This window comes from Rhinatrema bivittatum, chromosome 7 (assembly GCF_901001135.1).
Source record: "Rhinatrema bivittatum chromosome 7, aRhiBiv1.1, whole genome shotgun sequence".
NCBI lineage: Eukaryota > Metazoa > Chordata > Amphibia > Gymnophiona > Rhinatrematidae > Rhinatrema > Rhinatrema bivittatum.
The window spans coordinates 295800705-295825045 of NC_042621.1; the positions used below are offsets into that span (position 1 = coordinate 295800705).

Here is a 24341-nt window from a genome sequence, read left to right on the forward strand (position 1 = left end):
ACCACAGCAATGCATGTTTTTCTGTACAACAAACTGGTGCTGGCTACAGGGCCCAGCTGGCATCAATTTTATGTACTGGTAGGTGGAGAAGGAGCACCTCGGGTTCATTCCTGCACAATTTAGAAATTTTAGACCTGCGGATAGGGTGAAACAGGTTCGGGAGAGTGGGCTAATTTTCATAGTTTCCACTGCTAGAAGGAGCAGGATTTTTTTCGGCAGCAGCAGGAGGAGAGATTGACAATTTCTATTGTGTATTGAAATGACAGAAGTTGAGTAGCACCTTATAGACTAACCAATTTATTAAAGCAAGAACTTTGGAGGATAGTCCACTTCATCAGATGCACTGTGAGTTGGTTATTGGGGAAAAAGCAAATGTTGCTTACCTCGCTGCTCAACACTGAATGGTAATTCAGTGTTGAGCAGCGAGTAGCACTGAATTGCTATTGCGCTTACAGCGGTGTTGTTAAAAGTGGCTGGTTAAAAAGGAGATACCATTCAGTGTTGAGCAGCGAGTAGCACTGAATTGCTATTGCGCTTACAGCGGTGTTGTTAAAAGTGGCTGGTTAAAAAGGAGATTCCATTGATAAAAACAGATTCAACAGTTCGTATAGTTAGTTTTTGCTGATGCTTCTCTAAAGTATGATATGAGAGATCCATGTTAATCTGAGCCAATTCAAGTGGCTCTCAAGCCCCTGAGGCAGCTCGGATGAGCGAAACTCGGCCAGAGTCGGGCAAGATTCGATAAAGTCCATTTTTATACCGATTCAACTACTTGTGTTTGTTGCCATCAACCATCTTGGATCGGTTGCCGGTTTGTTTTCTTGGACCCTCACATATGGGTGACATCATCAGGATGGAGCCCAATCACGGAACACTTCTGTTCAGAACTTTGACTGGCCCCTACTGGGCATGCCCAGCATGGCACCAACCGTGCAGCCAGCAGGGATCCCTCTTCAGTCTTATTTAAAAGCTACAGGTAGTGCCGAAAAATAAAATAATAAAACGTTACGAACCCAACACCGTTGGGGGGGGGGGGGGGGGGTTTCGTGAGGACTAACATCCTGCTGTCCTGTGAGAACACCTGTTACAGGTAAGCAACTCTGCTTTTTCCCAGGACAAGCAGGATGGTAGTCCTCACATAAGGGTGAGTACCAAGCTGAGGATGTCCGAACATGCACCAAATGTACGCAGGCGTGCAAGGCACTAGGCCCGGGATGAAATTTGGCTGAGGACATCCTGAATGCCACCGGGCAGGCGGAAGGGTGTTGGTACGTCACGTTGTAAAATAGGTTGCGCAAGACAGACTGGCCGAAGATGGAATCTTGTCTTCCGGCTTTGTCCAAGCAATAGTGGGCTGCGAAGGTACGGCGAGAACTCCAGGTGGCAGCCCTGCAAATGTCAGGAAGCGGCACCGATCGTAGGTGCGCCACTGAAGTCACCATGACCCTCTCAGAGTGTACTTTAACACGGTCTTGAAGTAGAATGCCCGCTTGCTGAGGTCACGGCGTGTGCGCATGCGCCTTTGCTGCCTTAAGCGCCCATATTGGACCTAGAGGGGTGCACGTATTCATCTTCGCCGGCGGGGCTGCTGAAGCCGCTCTCTCTCGACGCCCTTCTACTGCTGCTGCTGGGGGCTTGCGTGGCCGCGGCAGGTGAGCGGGGGCTGGGGGAAAGTTTGGGACTGTGAAATTTCGTCTCTCTCTGCTGGGGCTTGGATTGGGTTGGTTTGGAACTGTAGGAGAGCCATCCACTTCCTGGTACCTGTCATTTCAAATGTCATTTGAAATGACATTTGAAATAACAGGTACCAGCGCACCCAGGATACTGTATAGGCGCTGTATAGCGCCTATATAGTAAAATGGATTGCGCTTCATGGACGCGCATTGGACACGGGTTGGACGCGGCTTGCATTTGCATGCCATTTAAATACAGTATCGAGCGGTAGGTGATCCGAACTGTGCGTGTGGCAAACGCGGGTGCACCGGGCACTAACGCACCTCTTTCTACCGCCCCTTACTGTATCGGCCCAAATGTAACTCCACCATTTGACCAGCGGAATGGCGAGGATAGGATTGCCCTGGGCTAATGTGATGAGTTACGGTCAATGTGTCCAGGGAGGGAAGGGCGGCGGGGGGGGGGGGGGGGAGGGAGGTTAACTGATCATTAAAGGAAAAAGTTTAAAGGTCTTTAAGATCATGAGAGGTCTTGAACTAGGGGGCATTCCATGAAGTTAGCAAGTAGCACATTTAAGACTAATCGGAGAAAGTTCTTTTTTACTCAACGCACAATAAAGCTCTGGAATTTGTTACCAGAGGATGTGGTTAGTGCAGTTAGTGTAGCTGGGTTCAAAAAAGGTTTGGATAAGTTCTTTGAGGAGAAGTCCATTAACGGCTATTAATCAAGTTGACTTAGGGAATAGCCACTGCTATTAATTGCATCAGTAGCATGGGATCTTCTTGGTGTTTGGGTAATTGCCAGGTTCTTGTGGCCTGGTTTGGCCTCTGTTGGAAACAGGATGCTGGGCTTGATGGATCCTTGGTCTGACCCAGCATGGCAAGTTCTTATGTTCTTATGTACAGTGGATCTGCGTTTATGCACATGGTTAATCACAATATCTGGTTAATAAGGGTAACTTTAGAGACGGTAGCTAATGTGACCTGTCAACAGATGTATGTTTAACTAATGGAAGCAATGTTTTGATATTGTGTTTGTTAACTGTCATTATTTGCAAATAAAAGTTAATTACAAAAAAAAAAAAAAAAGAACTGCATCTAATCACCAAGTGATCCACTATGACCAGATGCTTCAGACAACGGCCTCCTTAGTTTTGATGGCTGTCTGGAGTATTACAAAGCTCAGTGGTAAAACACGGTAGTGGTCGGGGGGGATCTGGATGCTGGATTAAGGTTGGGAAGGAAAGACAATAGCCCTGTTCCGTCAGGAAGGCCAGAATCAGACAACTGCAAGAGCCACTGGAGGGACTCCTTGCACTGGGCCACAACCCAGTCAGGTTTTCAGGATTTCCCCAACAAATATGCATGAGATCTATGAGCATACAATGGAGGCAATGCATGCAAACAGATCTCATGCACCTGACAGGGGCTGAGTTTAGGGAGGCAGTTGCCTTGTTCAGGTCTCCGCACGTCCCTGTAGCCCCACCCCCCTCCTGCAGTGGTCATTCAAGGGCCGAGTCACAAAAGAGGCCCACAATGGGAGGGAGGTGGGAGATCCAGATCACTTTCCATGGAGCAAACCAAAAGAAGGCTGCCTCTCTGGGAGTGGACAGTTTTGTTGGCAATCCTAATTAGTCTGGGGTGGAGCTTATTAGTTTTGGATCTTTACCCTTAATAAGAGGGAGTAGAGATAGGGCTGTATTTGTTACATATGACACAAATAAGCGTCTTTCGGCCATTAGGTTCATACTATCTCCCTAATAAGGGCCTGGTTTCACTCCATGCCAATAGCAGTTTCTGGAGAAGCAAAACACAGTTGCCTTACTTAGTAATAGTTTCTATCAAAACATACTATTTTAGTACACTTCCAGCAGTTATTTCAGCTACAAACTTAAACACAGCTGCTTATCTCAGTTCTTGCAGCATCAGTTTCAGCAAATTTAAATGCAGTGCCGAACCCAGCTCCATCAGTGCTTTCAATTACAAACAAATTCTCCATTCAACCGGGATCTTTAATTAAATGTAATTCTGCCTTCTGCATCCTCCCCCTGTGGCAACAACAGGTTTACTTGCTACATTCCAGCTCCTATTCCTTCTTTCAGAAGAAGATCTTTATATAACCTCTGAGAAATAACACCCTCACCCTGTGCTTAGCGACCTTTGTCTGTCTTTCTTAGCACAAAGGCCTTCCCCAGTTTGGGTGGGTTCCTCCTCCTCTGCCTGGTGGCTTGCATTCTCTCACACGGGCCGATACAGTACTGTGCGCACTGTTAACCCCCGGTTGGACACATGCTTTCGACGCGCTGTTTTTACCCCTTATACAGTAAGTGATAATAGCGCGTCCAAAATGTGCGTCCATCCCCCCCGAAACTAATAGCGCCCGCAACATGCAAATGCATGTTGATGGCTCTATTAGTTATTCCCGTGTGATACAGAAAGTAAAATGTGCAGCCAAGCCGCACATTTTAGTTTCAGAAATTAATGCAAGCCACAGACTGGCGTTAATCTCAGCCAGCACCGGGGAAGTGTGCAGTGTTTTCCGAACCCGTAGCTGTCAGCGGGCTCGAGAACAGACACCGGAAAAATTGAGTGTCGGCTGTCAAACCCGCTGACAGCCGCCGCTCCTGTCAAAAAGGAGGCGCTAGGGACGCGCTAGTGTCCCTAGCGCCTCTTTTTACCGCGGGCCCTAATTTGCATGTTCTTCCCCCCCCCCCCCGAGTCGCCTGCTCTCCCACGACTTTTACTGAATCGGCCTGTCAGCAAGTCTACTCATCCCCTCATCAGCTCCTCACGTGCCCTCCGCTCCCCCCCCCCCCCCCCCGAGTCCCTGTACTTCCACATCCCCTATCTTTAAGGAAGCTGTGAACTGTAGTCTCCTCGAATGACGCTCCTATGTGTCTTGCTCTGGGATTTAAAGTCTGGTCTGCTGCTCATGCCCCTTTCCCCACCCAATGTATTTGGTATTACGTTACAATGTGTTTTGCCTTTTGTAAATATTTACCACATTTTTGCTGTATTTTATATTGTGATACATATTTTGTTCTTCTAAGCTGTCCCAGATCCTTTTTAAAGGGGAAGGTTAACTCAAATATAAAAATGAAAAGAAATGAAGGACAATACCTTAGGCAGACTACCAGGAGAGCTGGAGAAGGCCAGCACTGTAACAGAATATACAAAGGACTGGGCCAGGTATACAGGACAGTAGTAGGAACGGGTTGAGAGGACAAGTTAAAAAAAAAAAACAGCATGGGAGGAGCTGGTGTTAGTTTAAAATATGGAAATCTGTCTGCTTTTGTACACAAAGTGATAGACAACTGAAGAGGAAGAACACTGGGCAGACTGGATGGGCCACTATGAACCAATGTTTCTGTGACTCGCACTTGCATAGAAAACTTGTTGGCATCCATCTCCTCCACATGCGACAGACACCCACGGAAGTGTTGCCGCCTGCCTTGGACATGAGGCGAGCTCTACTCTGTGAGCAGCCAGCACAAAACAACAGCACTACCAAGCAGAACCATGAGGTCATTAAAATAGTCAATTACCTGTTTAATAATGCTGAGGTGGTGTTTTTCTGTTTCTGCTCGTTTTCTCAATTCTTCCTTCATGTTGTCTTTTTCCGAACAAATTTCTAAAATCAGTTCCCGATGCTTTTTGTTCTCTTTAATTAATCTGTATAGTAAAGTGGAAAGGTCAAACAGGTATACATGCAAACTAAATGGTCTACAACTATGTTTAGAAATTCATTAAGTAGTTTTCCCAATTATTGCTCTCTAAAACTAAAGTAGGTTATGTCTTGATGCCACCTACGGAACCTTAAAAAATGAAATAGCAATTCATTAAACAATACATAAAAAGTATGTTCTAGGTGCAGGGTCCAAAATTCATAGCAGTGGCTAGGCCTCATTAATCCTGGATTCTTATCTGGCAGATAACAGCTTATTATGTGACTGAGTAATTATTTCATAGCCTACCTAACTTGCATGATCATGAAGAGCTTATCTCTGTACTGTGCTCTCTCCAGGGGGGTTACATATTAGTGTACTTTCTGCCCTAGTGAATGTTTCCCAATGGGCATGAACGAGATGGACATTGATCTCAGCCTCCTTGTGAATTAATACTTGAGGCTTCTGATCAGGAGTAACATGGCACGAACAGATACAAGCTTCCAGATCTCTCGACCCTACCGAGAGGCAAGGGGATTGACCAGGTGACCTCGAGTCCCACCCAGCCCTATCTTCCGATCATTACTTGATTTCTTATGGGATGCACATACTGCCAAGGGCTGGCCACTCTTTATACCTTCACCTGATACGCTGGGAGACAACACTGAAGAGTGGAGAAATATAAGCGAAAGTCAATTTATCTTCTAAAATAAATATGGATGTTACCCACTTAGACAATTATTTGAGTCATACCACTTACTAGATTATTCAAGAGATCAATATACTGAAGTAATGGAGAAATTACTTACCTGATAATTTCGTTTTCCTTAGTGTAGATAGATGGACTCAGGACCAATGGATATTGTGCTCTTCTGCTAGCAGATTGGAGACTGAGTCAGATTTCAAAGCTGACGTCACTCTAGATATACCCCTGCAGTAACCTCAGCTCTTCAGTATTCTCTTCGAAAAGCCATTGTGGATATATCTTTGCTTAAATAACTTGATTAAACTTGAGTAAAACTTGAGTAAAACTTGAACTGGTTCAATTAATTTCCAAACTGGAGACCGCCAGTGCACCCAACCAAATAACGCCAACACCGAACAAACTGTGGGTGTCGAACTAGGGGGTAGGCCGCGGCTTACCCGTATGTGCTTAGTCTCGAGGTTTGTCATCCACGGTTCTCATTTTCAGGGGCAGCCGTGTGCGGGATGCTGAGTCCATCTGTCTACACTAAGGAAAACAAAATTATCAGGTAAGTAATTTCTCCATTTCCTAGCGTGCAGCCAGATGGACTCAGGACCAATGGATGTACAAAAGCTACTCCCGGACAGGGCGGGAGGCTGCCCGTGGCCCACTTAATACCACTCTTGCGAAGGCTGCATCTTCCCGGGCCTGAACATCCAGGCGGTAGAACCTGGAGAAGATGTGTATGGAGGACCATGTCGCCGCCCAACCGATCTCAGCAGGCGACAGCAGCTTAGTTTCTGCCCGAGACTGCCTGTGCCCTCGTAGAATGAGCCTTAACCTGTAGAGGTAAGGGCTTTCCTGCCTCTATGTAGGCTGTCTTGATTACTTCTTTGATCCAGCGGGCTACGGTCGCCTTCGAAGCCTCTTCTCCTTGTTTCTTCCCGCTGTGAAGAACGAACAAGCGATCCGTTTTGGGAAGTGTTATTATATATATTTATAATTATCTGATCTTCATTTTCCTTCTTACTCCAAGTTATTGATTCCCTGTTACATGTAACTGCTTTTCTGCACTATTGTTCAAATTGTAAAGTTTATTTTAATTGCACCCCTGTTTCTTGTGAACCAGCATGATGGGACTATCGTCTTGAATGTTGGTATATAAAAAAAAACTTAAATAAATAAATAAATAAATAATTGGTTCCATTCTTTCCAGGTATTGCAGCAGGAGTTTGCCGACATTCAGGTGGCGAAGAAGGCGTGAGTCTTCAGAGACCTTATGTTCATCCGGAGCTGGTAGCAAGATGGTTTGGTTCAATTGAAACTCAGAAACCACTTTCGGAAGGAAGGAGGGGACAGTGCGCAGTTGTATGGTTCCAGGTGTGATCCTAAGGAACGGTTCCAGACAGGAGTTGGAGATGCGACAAGCTGAACATATTGCCACCAGGAATGCAGTCTTCAATGTTAAGAGGCGTAGTGACAGGCCGTGTGTTGGTCTGAAGGAAGACCCAGCTAGGAAGTCTAATACTACATTGAGATTCCATAGAGGCACTGGCCACTTTAGGGGTGGTCGGATTTGTTTAACCCCTTTCAGGAAGCGGGACAAGTCCGGATGGGTTGATAGCCGGATACAGTCTACTTCTGCTCTAAAGCAGGCTAGTGCTGCTTCTTGGACCCTGAGGGAGTTGAATGACAACCCCTTCTTCATACTGTCCTGTAGGAACTCTAGAATCATGGGAATCTTGGTTATCCGCGGGAGAATCCCGCGGTATTCACACCAAGGCTTCAAATACTCTCCAGATCCGTATGTATGACAGGGATGTGGAGAACTTGCGCGCTCAGACGGCACAGTAACCGCGCTTCTTCAGGTGAGTCCTCTCAAGGGCCAGACCATAAGAGAGAATAGAGATGGATCTTAGTGGAGAATCGGTCCCTGCCGGAGAAGGTCCCTGTGTGGAGGTAGGCACATAGGGTTCCCCGCAAGAAGTCTTTGCATGTCTGCGTACCATGGTCGTCTTGGCCAATCCAGGGCCACTAGTAGAACTAGTCCCCTGTAATGTTCTATCTTGCGGATGACCCTGCCCAGTAGTGGCCATGGGGGGGGGGTGGCGGCAGAGAAGGCCTACAGTAAGCCTTCCTCTGGCCAAGTCTGGATGAGAGCGTCAATTCCTTGGGATTGTGGCCCTCGTCTGCAGCTGAAGAACCTGGGGACCTGGGCACTGAGCCGGGTGGCCAGTAGGTCCATGGCTGGGAGGCCCCAGCGATTTACTATCAGTTGGAAGGCTGTGGTCGACAGCATCCATTCCCCGGGTTCAGGTTCTCTCTGCTGAGGAAGTCTGCAGAGACGTTGTCTTTTCCAGCGATGTGGGAGGCCGAGATCCCTTGTAAGTTTATCTCCACCCATGCCATGAGAGGGTGTATCTCCAGAGACACCTGCTGGCTCTTGGTTCATCCCTGGAAGTTGATGTAAGAAACTGGTCGCGTTCTCCAACATTACTCGAATTGCTTTGCCTGAATTGCAGGCATGCTAGTCTGACTGCTCGAGCTTCCAGGCGGTTTATGTTCCATTCCACCTCTTCCTTATTCTACTGTCCCTGGGCCATCAGTTCCTGACAGTGGGCTCCCCACCCTCGCAGGCTCGCATCCGTGGTGAACAAGATCCAGTTCGGGGGATAGGCTTACTCCTCTGCTTAGATGATCTTCCTGTAGCCACCACTGGAGCTAAGAACGTACCTCTGCTGGTAGTTGGAAGCGAATTGAGTAGTCCTGGGACAGTGGGTTCCATCATGTCAGTAAGGAGTGCTGGAGCGGTCGCATATGGGCCCTTGTCCAAGGGACGACTTCCTGGGTTGATGCCATGAGGCTGAGGACTTGAAGATAGTCCCATACCTTGGGGCATACATTGGTCATCAATCGTCGTAATTATTCCATCAGTTTCCTTCTCCTCGGGGGAGGGAGGAAGACTTTGTTCTGTTTGGTGTCGAAACAGGCCCCCAGGTACTCTAGCAATTGAGAGGGCTGCAGACTGCTCTTGCTCGTGTTCACGACTCAACCGAGTTCCTCCAGTAGGCTCTCTTCCAAAGACTTTGCCCTGATTAGCCAATCGTCCAGGTAAGGGTGTACCAAGATCCCTTTCTTCCTCAGCCATGACCACCATGATTTTAGTGAACGTTCTCGGGGCGGTTGCTAGGCTGAAGGGTAGTGCTCGGAACTGGTAATGGTGACCCAATATCGCAAAGCACAGGAAGCGCTGGTGATCCTGATGGACTGGGATGTGAACGTAGGCTTCGGAAAGGTCCAGGGAGTTAGAAATTCTCCCGGTTGCACCGCCATTATTATGAAGCGAAGAGTTTCCATGCGGAAATGTACAACCCATAGATGACGGTTGACGTGCTTCAGATCCAAGATGGGCTGGAAAGATCCTTCCTTCTTGGGAACGATAAAATTGATGGAATAGCGCCCCATATTTAGTTGGAGCGTGGGAACCGGAGTTATTGCCTTCACACTCTGAAGTCTCTTGGAATGGGAGTGGCAGGGTGATATCATAAATTTGTCTCGAGGGATGCTGCGGAACTCCAGAGAGTAACTTTCTCGAAGGATGTTTAGGACCCATTTGTCTGACATTATCTCAACCCATCTTTGGTAGAGGGCAAGTTGACCCCCTATATCCTCTTCCTGTGGATGGGTCGGCCCATTCTCATTATGGAGCACAGCTGGAGCCTGCCCCTGGGCCTGCTCCCCTCTTGGTCTGTCTGTTCCGAAAGGGCTGGGACCTTCCGGAGGGACGAGATGCCTGGAACTGAGAGGGGCAACCAAGATGGGGTTCTTTTTAGGTTCCGGCATAGGGTCTGTGACAGGAATACCCAGCGTCTTCAGAGTCTGGGAAACAAGGGCTGGTAATTCGTCCTTGTGGAAGAAGCGAAGCATGGTTCGGTATGGTTCCATTCCTGGAGGGATTTCTCCTTCTTCCAGGGAGTCGCTCATCATCTGAGGTATCTGGGTCCCTGTTAGGGAAGTTCTTGGTTAAGTGAGGCATGTCTCGAGGCATCAGAGCCGGGCGGATCTTGTGCTTCCAGCAGGGGTTGAGCCTGGGGCGCAGCTCAGGCTGATTGCACCTGAACAAAGGCTTGCAGCCCTTGGAAAAGTTCCAACCAGGAGAAGGTCCCTGGGTCCATGTTAACCCCAGGGGGAGTCGGAGTAGGGGCCCCCAAGGTGCCCTCCTGTGGGGAAGCCATCTCGGAGATGCATAGGTCCAGGGAGCTATCGTCAGAAGTTCCAGAACCATCTCCCGACAGTAAGGGGCCAAGCTTTGGTTCCCCCTGGGCTTCTTTGCAATGCTGACACAGGCAGGACTCCAATTCAGGCTGCACAGCTCTTATGTGGCAGGCTGTGCAAAGAGAGTGCCTTCTGGCCTTCTTGGGTGCCGGTGCCATTGTTTGTTTGCGCGCGTGTAGTTGTAAACACGGCTGTGCGTGTAGATATGCACCCAGGTGCGCTCAGTTGTGCGCGCAGCTTTGCGCACGTCTGTATTGGACGAGCACAAGTTAGGCGCATCGGCCGTCTGGCCTGCCCCGCACGTACTGCCAGTTGAGAAGGGAAGATGGCGTTGATGAGCCCCGCGCATAAGATGGCGCGCCCCCTGAGGGTCTCCACGTGTGTGGACCCTTGCACCAGATCAGGGCCTAGCCCAACCAAGGCTGCTCAACCTGATTGGTGCTCCCTTCTAACTTCGCCAGGGACGGATTCGGAATGGCACTCTGAGCTCTGGAGACTGGAGACCTGAATTTAAAGGTTTTCTCTTACCTGGTCTCGGAACTTACCAATCGTGTGTCGGTCTCCAGCTGCAGGGGGAGAGGGAATTACCTTCATCACCACGCTCGTTTCTGCACTCGCTGCCTTTCAGCCACACTGGGGGGCTAAGTCCACGCCGGGAACCGGCTACCGGACCAAGGCACACCTCTGAGGGATATCAGCGATCAACCTCAGGAATTCTGGACTGGGGGAGGGACCCTTAGGTAACAACCGTAGGAGAGCGGGGCTCGATCTTCCTTAAGGGTAAATTTTGTTTCTTCTTTGCTGTAATTCTTAACACTATTCTAGTGTGTGGAATAGTGTCCGCATCTGCTAGGAGACGGAGAGACACTGAAGAGCTGAGGTTACTGCAGGGGTATATCTAGAGTGAGGTCAGCTTTGAAATCTGACTCCAACTCCCATCTGCTAGCAGAAGAGCACAATACCCATTGGTCCTGAGTCCATCTGGCTACATGCTAGGAAATCTTTATTCTACCTATAGAACAATTTGTTAAAGCTGTTGCTAAGTGTCAAGGTGGTGGCCTGGTGGCTTTAGTACATTGTTGGCAATATCCTCATTCACAACAGATTCTCACCATTTCTTCTGAATTCCAGTTTTCTGTGACTTTTTCATGCCACACTGTGTGCTTTATTAAAATACTGAACCTCCACTACATCTCTGAAAGTCTTTTATTCATGACAACTAACGTGAGATAGATGACATTTTGGGATATCAATAGGCATTATCTGAAGCAGATGTACGCACATATACATGGGTGGCAGTAAAGTGATTTTTTAGAATGGCAAGATCAAGATCAGGACAAAATTGGAAGGAGGAAAGTTCAGAGAAATTAGGATGAAATACTAATTTACTGAAAGGGAAGGCACTTCCAACCAAAGCAACAGTAACCACAAATGACTGAATTCAAGCATACTTAAGACAGACAGAGGGCAACTGGTAAGGGGAAAAGATGGAGATTACAGGAAGAGTAAAATAAACTATGGCATAGCCTTTACTACTCCAAATACAAATGCTAGAGGCTGTGGTTCGATAGGTTCGAAAAAGGTTTGGATAAGTTCTTGGAGGAGAAGTCCATTAACTGCTATTAATCAAGTTTACTTAGGGAACAGCCACTGCTATTAATTGCATCAGTAGCATGGGATCTTCTTGGTGTTTGGGTAATTGCCAGGTTCTTGTGGCCTGGTTTGGCCTCTGTTGGAAACAGGATCCTGGGCTTGATGGACCCTTAGTCTGACCCAGCATGGCAATTTCTTAGGTTCTTATGTTAGCTTTGCTGAGGTCAGGAGAGTACCTTATTTCTTTGGACCCAGCGCAAACCCAATATCATATTCCCATCTGGTTGTCCCATCAGGAACCTAGTAAGGTTCTGTGTAACAGGCGAGCATGCCCAATTTCAAGTGTGGCTATAGACCTAGAAGCAGTCCCCAGAACCTTCACCAAGGTCAAGGTAGCAGCAGCCCTGCATATGCAGGGTATAATGGCACTGCAGATTTCCAGGGGTTCTAGAAAGAGCTTTCCAGCTCATTTGTATTTAGATGATCCGACTGGCCCAGTTCTGTCCTTAGTTAAGAATCTTGGGGAATTAGTAGATTCAGAATTTTCTTTCCGGGATCAGCTATGTGCAGTTGTTCGTGCTGGATTTTTTAAAACTTTGTAAATTGCAAACACTTGAAATATATTTTGTACAAGGAAGATTTTAGTGTGGCGATTCTACCTGGACTATAGCAACCAGATGGGAATATCATATATATATATATATATCCCCATCTGGTTGCTATAGTCCAGGTAGAATCGCCACACTAAAATATATATATAAATGGGCTTGGACCGACGTGCCGCAAATGCGCAGTAGAGAGCAGCTCTACTGCACATGCGCAACAGCACGTCGGTCAGAGGGCAGCACATGGTGCTGGGAGGAAATGGAGCAGCAGAGGGCTACTTGGAAGCGGCGGGGAGGAGCAGCGATGATAGCACAGAAGGTCGCCGGGAGGGTCTCTCTCTCGCGCGGGGAGAAGCGGCGGCAGCACAGACACAGAAATGGGAGGTCTCCGGGAGTCTCTCTCTCGCACGCGCGCCTCATCACCGAGTGTCGGGCGGGCCAGCAACAAGCCCGGTGGAGAGGCACTCGCGAGAGAGAGAGACCCCCGGTGGTGAGGTGCGCGTTCTGGATAAGAGAAGAAGAGGGAGTGGAGGAGGGCTGAGGGAGAGGGAAGGGTTGAAGTGGGAGGGGAAGGGAAGGGAAAGGGAAGATGAGAAGGGATGGAAGGAAGAGGATGTGAGTAAGTGGGAAGGGTAAAGTGGAGTAGAGAAAAAGAGGGAGTGGAGGAGGGCTGAGGGAGAGGGGAGAAAGGGAAAGGGGATATGACTGAACAAGTGGGAAGGGTAAGAGGTTCTGGAGAAGAGAAAAAAAGAGTGGAGGAGGGCTGGGAGAGGGAAGGGGTTGTAGATGAGGTGAGAGGGGAAGGAAAGGGAAGGAAAGTTGAGAGGGGATGGAAGGAAAAGGGAAGTTGTGGAGAACAGAGCGGCTCTAACCATGCCGGTCTGACAGATGGAATCTCGCCCGTTTTAACGGGCTTAACGGCTCATATATATATATATATATACACATATACACACACACACACACAAACACACACACATATATATTTATTCATTCATTCATTCAAGGTAGAATCGCCACTGGACTGGAATATTTGAAGATGCAAGTGTCATCGTATTCCCCTACCCAGACGTTGCGTTTGAGGGAGCTTGTTTGTTATTAGTGCTGGGAGTTACCAAAGCCAGATTGCAGGAGACTAGGAATCGGGATTTTCTCTGGGTTGCCCTTTTCTTGTAGAATGGTCTCCCTGTGGAGATTCAGCCATTACAGGATTACAGGGCCTTTTGAAAGCAGGTGAATGCCCATTTGTTCTCCGAGGCTTTTGAGTGAGTTGTGGGTTAATACTGCTTGTTTTATCCTGTGTGTGTCTGTCTGATAATGTGTGTGTTATATTGTAAACCTTCCAGAACAGAGGTATGGTAATTGGATGGGTTAGAAATTACTGAAATGAATAAGTAAATAAACATAAATAAATAAAATAGGCAGTGGCCGTTGACTCAAGAGAGCCATCAGCCTTTTGAAACAACAGTTCCCCTCCTTTTGTGGATAGGCAGGGTTGTAACTGTTCAAACAGCAGATGAGAAGCCTCACAGCCTCGGGAGTGGGAGCAAGGCAGCGATGGATGTTGTCAGCAGCAGACCATGCGTCCATTTTACTCGATACAGAACTAGCCTTCAGGGGTTGCTTTCACATTCGTCCCCACCCCCCCCTCAGGACTACCAGTGGCAGCTTTGGGTATCCACAAGGGTAAGAAATAGCCTAATTTAGTGGCCTAAACCCTCAAAATCTCTAGAAAAAAAAAAAAGATGACCCTAGAACCCTTTGACATGATGATGGCCACAATAATGGATACAGGCTGGAAGGCAGGAGGCACACACTGCCAGGGCCAACTGGCCCAAGGGCATCACCCAGGAGAGAAGATATCTTATTCTATAAACAGGTAAGAAACAGGAGCCATTAGGCTAACTTGGATATATTTCCTTCTAATAGTAAGGGGGCAAAGAGAATCTCAGACTGTGCCACAGCAGTGGCATACGTGAACAAGCAAAGAAGGGGGAGGGGGAGGGAGGAAGCAGCCTGTCCGTCCGGTGAGTGGAAGAATATCTCCTTCCAGCAGCCCATTTAGCAGGGAACAGGATCCTGCAAGCCAATGGTCTTAGTATGAACAGGCTGGACACTGGCAAATGGATACCCCAGCAAATGGACCAAAGCAGATATGTTTTGCAATCACAGGGCAGAGCCCTCGTGTGTTTGTGGCCAAGGTGCAACCCACTGCATGGCTTCCCTCCATGGCCACCTATAGGCTACAGTGTTCATCAAAAGGGTGCACGGATGATCCTCCTGGCGAGGCCAAGCTGCCTCTGCCCAGTATGAGGCTTGTGCCCTTATAGACCAAGGCAGATGCTGCCTTCGAGGAAGGACTGGTAAGATAGGAGAAGCTTTGTAACTCCCATATGTAATGATTTGTTTAGCAGGATAATAAGGAAGGCTAAATTATACTTGCCTGCTAATTTTCTTCCTAAAGTCCTGCTAGACCAGTTCGGATCCCGCCCAGGGAGACAAGGATGAGGAGAATCACCGAGACTATGAGCAGCTTGTGAGGTATGCCAGGTTGCGCCTTCCTTCTGGCCTGTCTCTCATTCATCTTACCTCTTGCTTCACTCAGAGCAAGCATTAGGACCCAGTAGTGGGTATTTTCATGGAGGGGGGGAGATTTCTAGTGGTCACAGCGTTCTGGCAATAGGCTACTAGTATGGGACCAAGACCACACCCCCCCCTCCATGGAAGAGGGAAATCCCATACATAATGACTGGTCTAGCAGGATTTAAGGAAAGAAAATTATCAGGTAAGTATAATTTAGCCTTAATGCTCTCTCTGCCAAGCTGTGGGACACCACCTGTTGCAGATTTCCAAAATACAGCCAGGTCTTTGTAAATGGTATGTGACAAGGATGAGGAGAATCACCGAGACTATGAGCAGCTTGTGAGGTATACAAAAACCTTCATATAAGATGGAATTCTCCTTAGGGAAATCACTCCATCCAGGAATTACATCGCAATCACCTTGGGTTTGAGGGATCAAATATTCTGACTGCTTTCTCTGTCCACTCCAAATACCTCCCCCCCCCAGTTCAGGATAGGAGGAAGGGGGTGGGGTGAACAACAGAAGAAAGTTCCCTGCAGGCTGCTTGTGAGGGGAGGGACTGGAGCAGGAGCCAGGCTGCAGCTTTAGTCAAAGGATTGAATTAGGTGTTAAAAGCTTTCAGAAATGTTGATTCGGAGGGTAAATGTAAAATTTGTGACAAGCTAATAACACACAGGCCGATACAGTACGGAGCGCACTGTTAGCCTGCACTTGGACGCGCGTTTTCCCTTACCCCTTATTCAGTAAGGGGAGGAAAATGCGCGTCCAACCCGCGGCACCTAATAGCGCCCTCAACATGCAAATGCATGTTGATGGCCCTATTAGGTATTTGCGCGGGATACAGAAAGTAAAATGTGCAGCCAAACTGCACATTTTACTTTCAGAAATTAGCGCCGACCCAAAGGTAGGCGCTAATTTCTTCCGGCACTGGGAAAGTGCACAGAAAAGCATTAAAAACTGCTTTTCTGTGCACCCTCCGACTTAATATCATGGCGATGAATTTGGCCCGCGGCTGTCAGGCCGAAAACCGTACACTCAATTTTGCCGGCATCCGGTTTCCGAGCCCATGGCTGTCAGCGGGCTCAAGAACCGACACCGGCAAAATTGAGCGTCTGCTGCCAAACCCGCTGACAGCCGCCGCTTCTGTCAAAAAGGAGGTGCTAGGGACGCGCTGGTGTCCCAAGCGCCTCCTTTTGCCTGTTTCTACCGCCGGACCTAATTTAAATACTGAATCGCGCGCACCGGCGAGTGTGTGTGCCGGGAGAGCGGGCGTTTGCCCGCTCTCCCGTAGACTTTACTGTATCGGCCTGATAGTGAATGATGGCAGAGAAAGACCAAAATGGTCCATCCAGTCTGCCCAGCAAGTTATTTTAGGGTAGTAGCAACTGCCTCTCCGTGCAGGCTACCCCAAGCAGTAATTTAAACTTTAGATGCAATAGAAAAGTTACCCCATTCATCATTTCCATTCTCTAGCCAGCAGGGATCCTGAGTGTTTGTCCCATGCCCTTTTAATTCCATTTCTTTTCCCGTCTTCACCACCTCTTCTGGTTTAGGCAGTTTCTCTCAGGGGCACTGGATATATATCCCAGAGCATTAAAGGAGCTTTAAAGAAGCTCCAGCATTTCTACTGATAGCTCTGTTCACTCATTCTTTAGAAAGAGGAGTGCTTCTAGATGACTGGAGACGAATGGATTTTGCCCCTCGTCATAAAAGTGGAAGTAAGGAAAAGGCTGGGAACTACAGGTCAGTCTGACCTCACTGTTGTGTAAAATTATGGAGTTTCTATGAAAATAGGAAAGGATTCAAGGCAGTATTGATTTACCAGAGGAAGTTCATATTAGACAAATCTGATAAATTGCTTTGAGTCGGGAACCAAAGATTTTGATAAGGGCACGTGCTGGATGTGGTGTACTTAGATTTTCATAAATAAATTGAGCAGCCTACAGGTGGTTTCTACAGCATGGTACACTGGGTAATCCAGAGGGAATTCTGAGCAAACAATTTTAACATCCTGCAGGCTGCTGACTGTTGCTTTTAAACTTCTGAAGACTATTTCTCCTTGTGCATTGCGAGATCATACTGAGTTTTATATTCCAAGCCGTGCACGGAGGTCTGAGGGTGCCAAGTTATTAGTTATTCCTCCAGTTCAAAAGTTCAGATGGGCTCGAACAAGAGGGCAAGTTTTCTCATCAGTAGCACCAAGTGCATGGAAGACGTTGCCTGTTGATGTCAGACAGCAGCAGGATCTTAAAGTGTTCAGAAAGGCATTAAAGACTGTGTTTTCTGAAGAGGCATTTGGATGAAGCAGCATGACATTTTTACTATTTTTAAATATCTTTTTAATGCACTTTTGCACATGTATTGTTTTCATGTTAATTGTGTGTATAGCAATGTATAATGCTGATTTTATGACTGTTTTATTGTAACCCACGCTGAACAGATTCTAGGAAGTAGCAGAATATAATTATTTTAAATAAATGTTATTTGCCAAAACTAACAATAAAATCACTATTTTTCAGTAGCAATTTGTTTTTCTGTATTGCATTTAATTATTATACAAAAATACTGAAGTTTTTAAATTGTTCATTCAGAGTTTCCCCACAAGTAAACACCTCCCCCAGGCTGGAACCCCCTTTCCCCACCAGGCTAAACCTCCAGCTCTTTTTTAGAACCAAAAGTTACCAATAAGGTCCCTGACCTCAGCGGTCAGAGTAACAGATAAGTATGAGAAAGATAATTATGAAAGCTTCCTGGGCAGACTGGATGGGCCATTTGGTCTTCTTCTGCCGTCATTTCTATGTTTCTATCTCCCCAGAGGGCTCACAATCTACATTTGTACCTAGAGCAGAATGCCAGACAGAGAGAGAGCAAAGAAATTCTGAAAAGTAATTAAAAAAACAAACAAGAAAACATAACAAAGAAAGTTTACCAAAATAATGATTTTGCCCTGCCCCCTAAACATGTTGGCTCCTGCCCAGCTTTTCTATCCCTGATCATTATCTTAATTCTTAAGTGTAATACTGTTTCACAAACGTGATCTGTGTGGGCTACCACTTACTTAGCACCTTTCCAGTTCAGGAGTCTAACGCCTTTCATGTAAGTGAAACGTAATGGGGCTGTTTCTGCCACTTCACGCTGCATTCTTCTCCTGCACGTCACTGCCCCAGTCATTCCTTGGAGTAGCCAGGCTCCCAACCTGCTCCTGCAGCTGGGAGTTAATTAGGCTCATTAGCTACTGAGGCAAGCTGCCAATCGTTTGTTTTTTTTTTTTGTCAGACTCTGCACCTCGGGTTAGTTCTGAACACTTGAAGCGGCTTGCAGCAGAGCTACTCTGTTTGGCTCATATATCAGTGTAGATTAGTGAGCTAGTGTATTTTCCTATGTCATATACAGAAAAGTATTGCTGGAATATAACTCCAGGGACTCCTACCCACGTAAACCACAGCAGCTGAACCAAGAATACTGCGTTAAAATGAAATTATATGTTCAGGCTGCAAGAAGCAAACAGTTTGAGCCATTCTCTACAGGAGGATCAACTCTGCAGCACAGCAGCCTCTTAACCTGGCTTATTCTGTTAATTACCGATTCAACTGTGCACATGCTTACTGACAAATGCTTGGTGTCTGGAAAACACAACAGTAGGTATTGCCTACTCCTGCGGTAACTTTACTGCTGCTGAGTTAGCTAAATGAACAGCCTGAACTCGGTACATCCTGTAGTGGTATTGCACTCAGGGTTGCCAACTTTTCCACAGACCAGGAATTCATAGCAGCTTAGAGTCCTTCTCAGTTTTCAGATTCTAGCCACAAAAGAATCACCTTTTCACCTCTGTTATGCATCTTCTCCTTTGGTTTGAAATGTAACTTAGATTATGAGTATTTCTCACAGAAGAGTGCACAGCACTTGGAAATAGTCCTCAAATTATGTTTCAAAACATCCCGCTTCATCCAGGTAGACTGGAATTCTTGGTATTTAGCCATTTCCTGCTGGGGCTCTAAGAACAAGCTGATGTTCAACAAGTAATGTTTAATATGTTGATACCGGCATTTGCTGAGAAGAACATTACAGTCCCAATGTTTAAGAACCTCAAAATTCATGCTAAACAGGTCATTCAGATTAAATACTGTTAGCAGAACCAGGAACACCTCACTAAGGCTCAGCCATGGTGCAGTAGTTTCCACAGACCACAGTTGGACACCATCCATACAGGCAGACACTGGACGAGTCGGGGGAACGCACTGAACTGGATGATTTTTACACGCTCAGTGATGTGCTGCCAGCTTCTTATCAAGGGGCTCTCACCAGCTCCGTTTCATTTGGTGATGCCCTCCCTTTCATTAAAGTATTTAACCCTCCACCACCGACATAACAAAAAATAAGCTGCACATCAACATTTTCTATCAAACTTCTTATAACACCTTACATAAAATCCCAAAGCATAGGATAACATTGAAACAACCAGGAGGACATGAAAAGTAAATTAACCCAAATAAATATAGCCATAAAAGACTTGTGAAAATTGCCATGCTTTAACCACTTTTCCAAACAGATCTGATCAGGTTGTTCTATGACGTCAGACCAATAGAAGAAAATGCTTTGGCCTTAGTACCTGACAACCAAACTGAACAGAACATAATAAATTAACAACTGTTTTACATTCCAGTTACAGGAGTTTTGTCAGATCAAAACCTTTTACTATTATCTAACAAACTTTCAAAGGTTCCTTCTTCAGATGTCATGTACAAGACCATACCTGCATCTGAAAACGGGCCTCAAGGTGTTTTCTCACTGACAGAACCGTATATTGAGGGGAGAAAAGTAACCCAATTCAGTACCTAGCTTAGGCGGAGAAACAAGAGAGAGAGAGAGAAGATGCAGCGCTCCTAAGATATTTACTTCTTAAAATTGTACTTCTGTTCCTTTCTTGCTGCTTCCACAAGCTCCTTAGCAAGCTCCGCACATGTCGTTTTATAGTTTAAGTGTATAAACGGCTCAGCTTTCACGTGGAGCCACAAGTCCTTCACAACAGTGGAAATGCATCGCTGGGTGGTATAGCAAGCACGTGCTGCACATTTTTCAGTAAGTTTGGGGGCCTTGCAGCGCTGAAAATTGTACCCCCACCTCAGATAGATCATGGTGACTGTGGTGCTCTTGTTACTGCTGACATGGTGTTGATGCATCATTTGTCAAACTCTTTAAGGTTGGCAAGACATCACTGAGTATGCCCACTTCAGTAAGTAGTTCATCTCCAGGCACTGGAATGCCCAGCTTTGCATTCAGAGCACTCAAATTGTCCAGCTCAAGAGGCCCATCCAGACTGAGTGGTGCACACCACCTATGAACAGAGTTTTCTCTGAAATCAAACCACTTTTCTAGGTACTGTATGATGACGCTGTAAGCCTGTTGTGCATCTCTAACAAATGTTTTCTGCTTACTAGGTAGTAATTTCTTCAAGAATTGTGTCACCTTGTACCCACAGAAGTCTTTGTTCAATCTTTCTTCTCAGTTTGTTGAATACTGTGTACAGTTCAGTTACCTGAATATAATCACGTTCAAGAAACTTAATAGTGTTATTAAACTGGCTCATTTTGTTATACACGGCTCAGGAAGTGTAATAGTCGTTTCATCATCCAACTCTGCATCTTCTGGCTCAGAAAGAAAGTAAGATTTGAGTGAAGGCCAATTCTTCATTAACCCACCCAAACCAGAGAAAAGTGTCAGGAAATACCTGAATATTCTGTGTGCATGAAGTCAAAAAACTAGTATTCTTTGCACTAGAGGAGAACTCACTGAAAACTTTAATGACCACCGTGAGAGAATATTTTCAAGCCATGTTTCAATGTATTTATGCTATAGGAGCACTGCAACGTCCTGGAACAAGGTTTGCTAAATCCAACATTCTCTTTAAGTGAAGAAAAACAGACTTGTTTTTTCCAAAATTAACAGGTGCATTGTCTGCTACATATGCCACAATTTTGTTATGCATCAGACCAGCATTCCCTCAGATGTTTCATCTGCATTATCAAAAAAGTTTATGATAGCCATACAGGTTCCCTTTATTTGAAGTATCTGTCACTACCCAAGATCACCGTAGACCCGATGTTTTCCACAGACATTTAATGAATGGGGTGCTAATACATTGTCAACCAAAGCCTCTGGAGTAGTATAGCTTATTTCCACAATCATGAGAATAGTAGCCGTGATGGTGTTTAACTCTATGATATTTCAAAAGCAATTCAGCTGCATGTGTGTTCCTCTTCAGAGGAGTCTGTCTTCACGAAGAATTTATCAATGGTAATAGACTGAATCTGCACTCGGAATTTAGCTTTATGACCCTGTCTTCTCATGATGATTGAGGGCTTTTACAGCATCAAATTTAACTGTGAATTCTTTTTTTGTAATTATCTTTTTATTATCATATAAACGGTACATATCCATACTATTGCGCCAGACATGTAGATTAGAACATTTAACTTATACATCAGAACAAAAACCTTGAGGTATAGACATTAACACTAAACTCTATACATATCATTCAAATCAAAAAGAAGAAGCATAGCAGAACTACACCTCCAAGAAATCGCACCAGATTCCAACTACACCCCTGAGCTAGATTTCCCAGAAAGATTATCCCCCCTAGTTGCCCCCTACCTTCCCCCCCCCCCCAGAACCCCCCCCCTATTCAAAGATACCACTATGATCTTTAACTGTGAATTCTACACAGCAAATGTGGCAATATGCAGAGTCATTACTTCCTTTCAAAAGCCAATTCTGATATTCTGGGAGCTGCAACCAGTTGTCTTTAAAGAGCACATCCTTCAAGTTCTGCTATTTCACCTAAATTATCAATTGAAAAAACAGAAAAAGTTAGACTGCTGTATATCCCTGTGCAGATCTGCACATTACCAGAATCCCTTATCTCAGTCACAGATGCAGAACAAGGACAGACTCCCAAATACAGAATAATCTGCCAAAAATGAGTCATAAAAATATAGAAAACCCCCCACAGATCATTGGACCTCTCAATTATCCACATGGGAAATATGTTCCACTTAAAGGCCATCTTGAGCCCCATCAGGAATGGGAGTGTTCAAAGAGAAAAGCCCTACAGTATAATTCCAGTTCCGTGTCTGAAGCATCTTTAAATTATATTCTGATGATTTCTGATTCTTCCCCCATAAATGTGGGAATAATCTCTACATACCTGGCTGCTATAAAAAGGCTGTTTAAATGTCGTTAGAACTAAAATCAGTTTTCTTAGCAAGAATCCACTTTTACAAACGTCACTTTCTCTTGCCTTTCGGGGATGCACTATACAATTGGCACAAGTAGCATGTAATTGGGAGTTATTTTTCATCAAAATTTGTCATTTAAGCCACAGGCAAAAAAAAAAAAAAAAAAAAGTGGTTCAAGATGCATACTGGAAGCTGAGATTTATACATTAAGTTGAAACCTTACTTGGAATACGTTGATTTCAGAACAATTTTGCAGTCTTTAGTAATTTCAAAGCTAGATTACTGCAAATCAGTCTACTTGGGCCTCCCAAAGTATACATTGAGCACGCTCCAGGCAGTCCAAAATTTGGCAGCTAGAGTTCTTTCTGGAAAATCAAAATTTGAACATATTTCCCCGATTCTGACTTCTCTACATTGGCTCCTAGTAAAATACTGAGTCCAATTCAAAGTCTCAGCGATGATCCACAAAGCAATGAGTGGTGATGTCCCTGCTGCCATCAACTCCTTATTAAAAGTATACCAGCCCACTAGAAACCTAAGATCAGCAGGCCACACTCTTAAACATCCCTAGCCACCAAGCAATAAGACTCGTGGAAGACAGAGAAACGATTTTCTCCGCTCTGTGCTGCTCCGCAAGGAAGTGAGCTGAAATACTTAAAAGATTTTACTTCTTGTTTGTAAAGTAAGGCTGATAAATTGCTTAGTAATGTTTTATTGTATTTCCAGTTTTATGACATTGCTTTAGTATATTGCTGATACTTGGAAATTAGTCGAAAGATGAAAAAAAATCCCCAAGCTCAAAAATTCGAAAAAGGTCACAAGTCAAAAAAATCCTAAAACTTGAATCCTCTCTCGATATTCTTCAAATATTGTTTAAAAATAAATATAAATGGTTTTTCCAATAAAAATTGACTTAACCCCCCCCCCCCATAGTCTGAGTTGTGAAACTTTATGCAAAATTGCTACATAATTCCCCCAAAATTTTGTAACATGGACACAGCATGTGCTAACTCTTGCCTCAGAATCTTGTAAAACTTGGCTCTGGATAGATCCAAGTCCGCTTTAAATGCGCTGGTTTCACACAAACCTTCTCTTCTGCAAATGGATATCTACGTCCTATCATATGCACTCCTGTCACCTGCGAGAAACTCCCCCTCCCGGAGAAAGAAAGAAAGAAAAAGCAAACTACCACTGAAATCAACTGCAGCAAGAGGCAGCAAATATAACGCGAGCCACCAGCCCGGAAACCAGAAAACTGAAAAGGGTATCGGACCGCACTGTGAAGACGACTAAATAATTATTGATGAGTCAGAGGCCGTCTTACCAAACAGATCCTCACCTTGCATGACAAGGGGGTGAAAAATAAAAGGCCAGGAAGAACAGATGGCCTTGCACTTGTTCTCTTTCCATAACCCTGCCTGCATCTCGGTCTTATGGCTGCGAGGAGGTTATCCCTCCAGGGTGGGTAAAAGCAAATAGCCGAGATGGAATCAACGAACAATGAACAAGCCATGAACCTAGCTGAGCCATAAACCCAAGCAAAGGAAACCCCCTCTCACCGAGGAAACGGCTGTCTGGAAGGCAGGACAACACAGACTCCCAGCAGCTAACTAGGCAGCGATGTCAGGTCCCCAGGAGGCTGTGGTCCTAGCGGTGGATTGCGATGAAGAGAGTTTGCTCTCCCAGGAGGGTGAGGACCCGTTGGTAGAGCAGAAGGACGTGGCGGCAGCAGCAGCAGCATGGACACAGTGGATCACCCACCAGCCCAGCTGCATCTCTTCACATGTATTAGACTTGGGGGATAGTGGGAAGGAAGAAAAAGGAAAGGATAACTATATTGGATCAAAGGGAATAACCAGCGGTTCTCTCTCTTCTAGATGATGATATTTTTGTGGGGATTAACAAGGCCCAGTAGCTCTTTTGGAAACTGCATGCAGTTATGTAGTCTGAGACTAACACCCACAGGTAGATAAGCATGCTATCTTGTAGAAATTTATACAGTCGTATACATTGCACCTATCTGTAAA

General features: G+C 45.8%; 1 protein-coding gene across 2 annotated transcripts in view; it reads right to left on the minus strand.

Moving 5' to 3' along the window:
- The window catches only part of CCDC186 (coiled-coil domain containing 186), a 174847-nt gene that overhangs the window by 89188 nt on the left and 61318 nt on the right, over positions 1–24341 (minus strand). For both annotated transcript variants that reach the window (XM_029610454.1, XM_029610455.1), the window contains exon 4: positions 5219–5345. In XM_029610454.1, the coding sequence (XP_029466314.1) occupies positions 5219–5345 (127 nt within the window). The remainder of the gene's footprint in view (positions 1–5218; positions 5346–24341) is intronic.